The following is a 765-nucleotide window of genomic DNA, read 5'->3' on the forward strand; positions in this document are numbered from 1 at the left end:
GGGATGGGGACAGGGATGGGGACAGGGATGGGACACAGGGATGGGACACAGGGATGGGACACAGGGATGGCAGGGGATGGCAGCAGGATGGGGACACAGGGGTGGGGACACGGTGCGGGGCCGTGGGGACAGAGGTGTCACCTTCATCGGCGGCGCCGGGGGGGGCGTAGAAGGACAGCCCGAGGGACACGAGCGCGGCCACCTCGAGGATGACGAGGGTGACGTCCTGCAGCGCCTCCCACACCAGCGCCGCGAAGCTCTTGGGGCGCCGCGGGGGGATCCAGTTCCGGCCGAACGCCCGGCGGCGGCGCTCCAGCTCGGGGGGGGCCTCGGACAGCCCTGGGGACAGCGGTGGCACCTGGGGACACCTGGGGTGACAGCCTGACAGCCCTGGGGACACCTGGGGTGACAGCCTGACAGCCCTGGGGACACCTGGGGTGACAGCCTGACAGCCCTGGGGACACCTGGGGTGACAGCCTGACAGCCCTGGGGACACCTGGGGTGACAGCCTGACAGCCCTGGGGACACCGGTGGCACCTGGGGACACCTGGGGTGACAGCTTGACACCCTGGGGACAGCCTGACAGCCCTGGGGACACTCTGACACCCCCACAGCCACCCCGGGGATCCCTGGGTGGTTTTGGGGGGCTCTGGGGGTCAAGGGGGGATTCTGGGGAGGTCCCAGTTGTTCGGGGGGGGGGTCCCAGTGGGTTCCCAGGAGGTCCCGGTGGGTTTTGGGGGTTCCCAGGGGGTCACGGTGGTTCCC

General features: G+C 70.5%; 1 protein-coding gene across 1 annotated transcript in view; it reads right to left on the reverse strand.

Annotated features, from left to right (window-relative positions):
- The window catches only part of LOC120505131 (plasma membrane calcium-transporting ATPase 3-like), a 13,600-nt gene that overhangs the window by 11,029 nt on the left and 1,806 nt on the right, over positions 1-765 (reverse strand). The window contains exon 3 of the mRNA XM_039715370.1: positions 142-339. Coding sequence (XP_039571304.1) covers positions 142-339 — 198 coding nt within the window. The remainder of the gene's footprint in view (positions 1-141; positions 340-765) is intronic.

Source organism: Passer montanus, unplaced genomic scaffold, assembly GCF_014805655.1.
Source record: "Passer montanus isolate IOZ18808 unplaced genomic scaffold, ASM1480565v1 scaffold328, whole genome shotgun sequence".
Taxonomy (NCBI): Eukaryota; Metazoa; Chordata; class Aves; order Passeriformes; family Passeridae; genus Passer; species Passer montanus.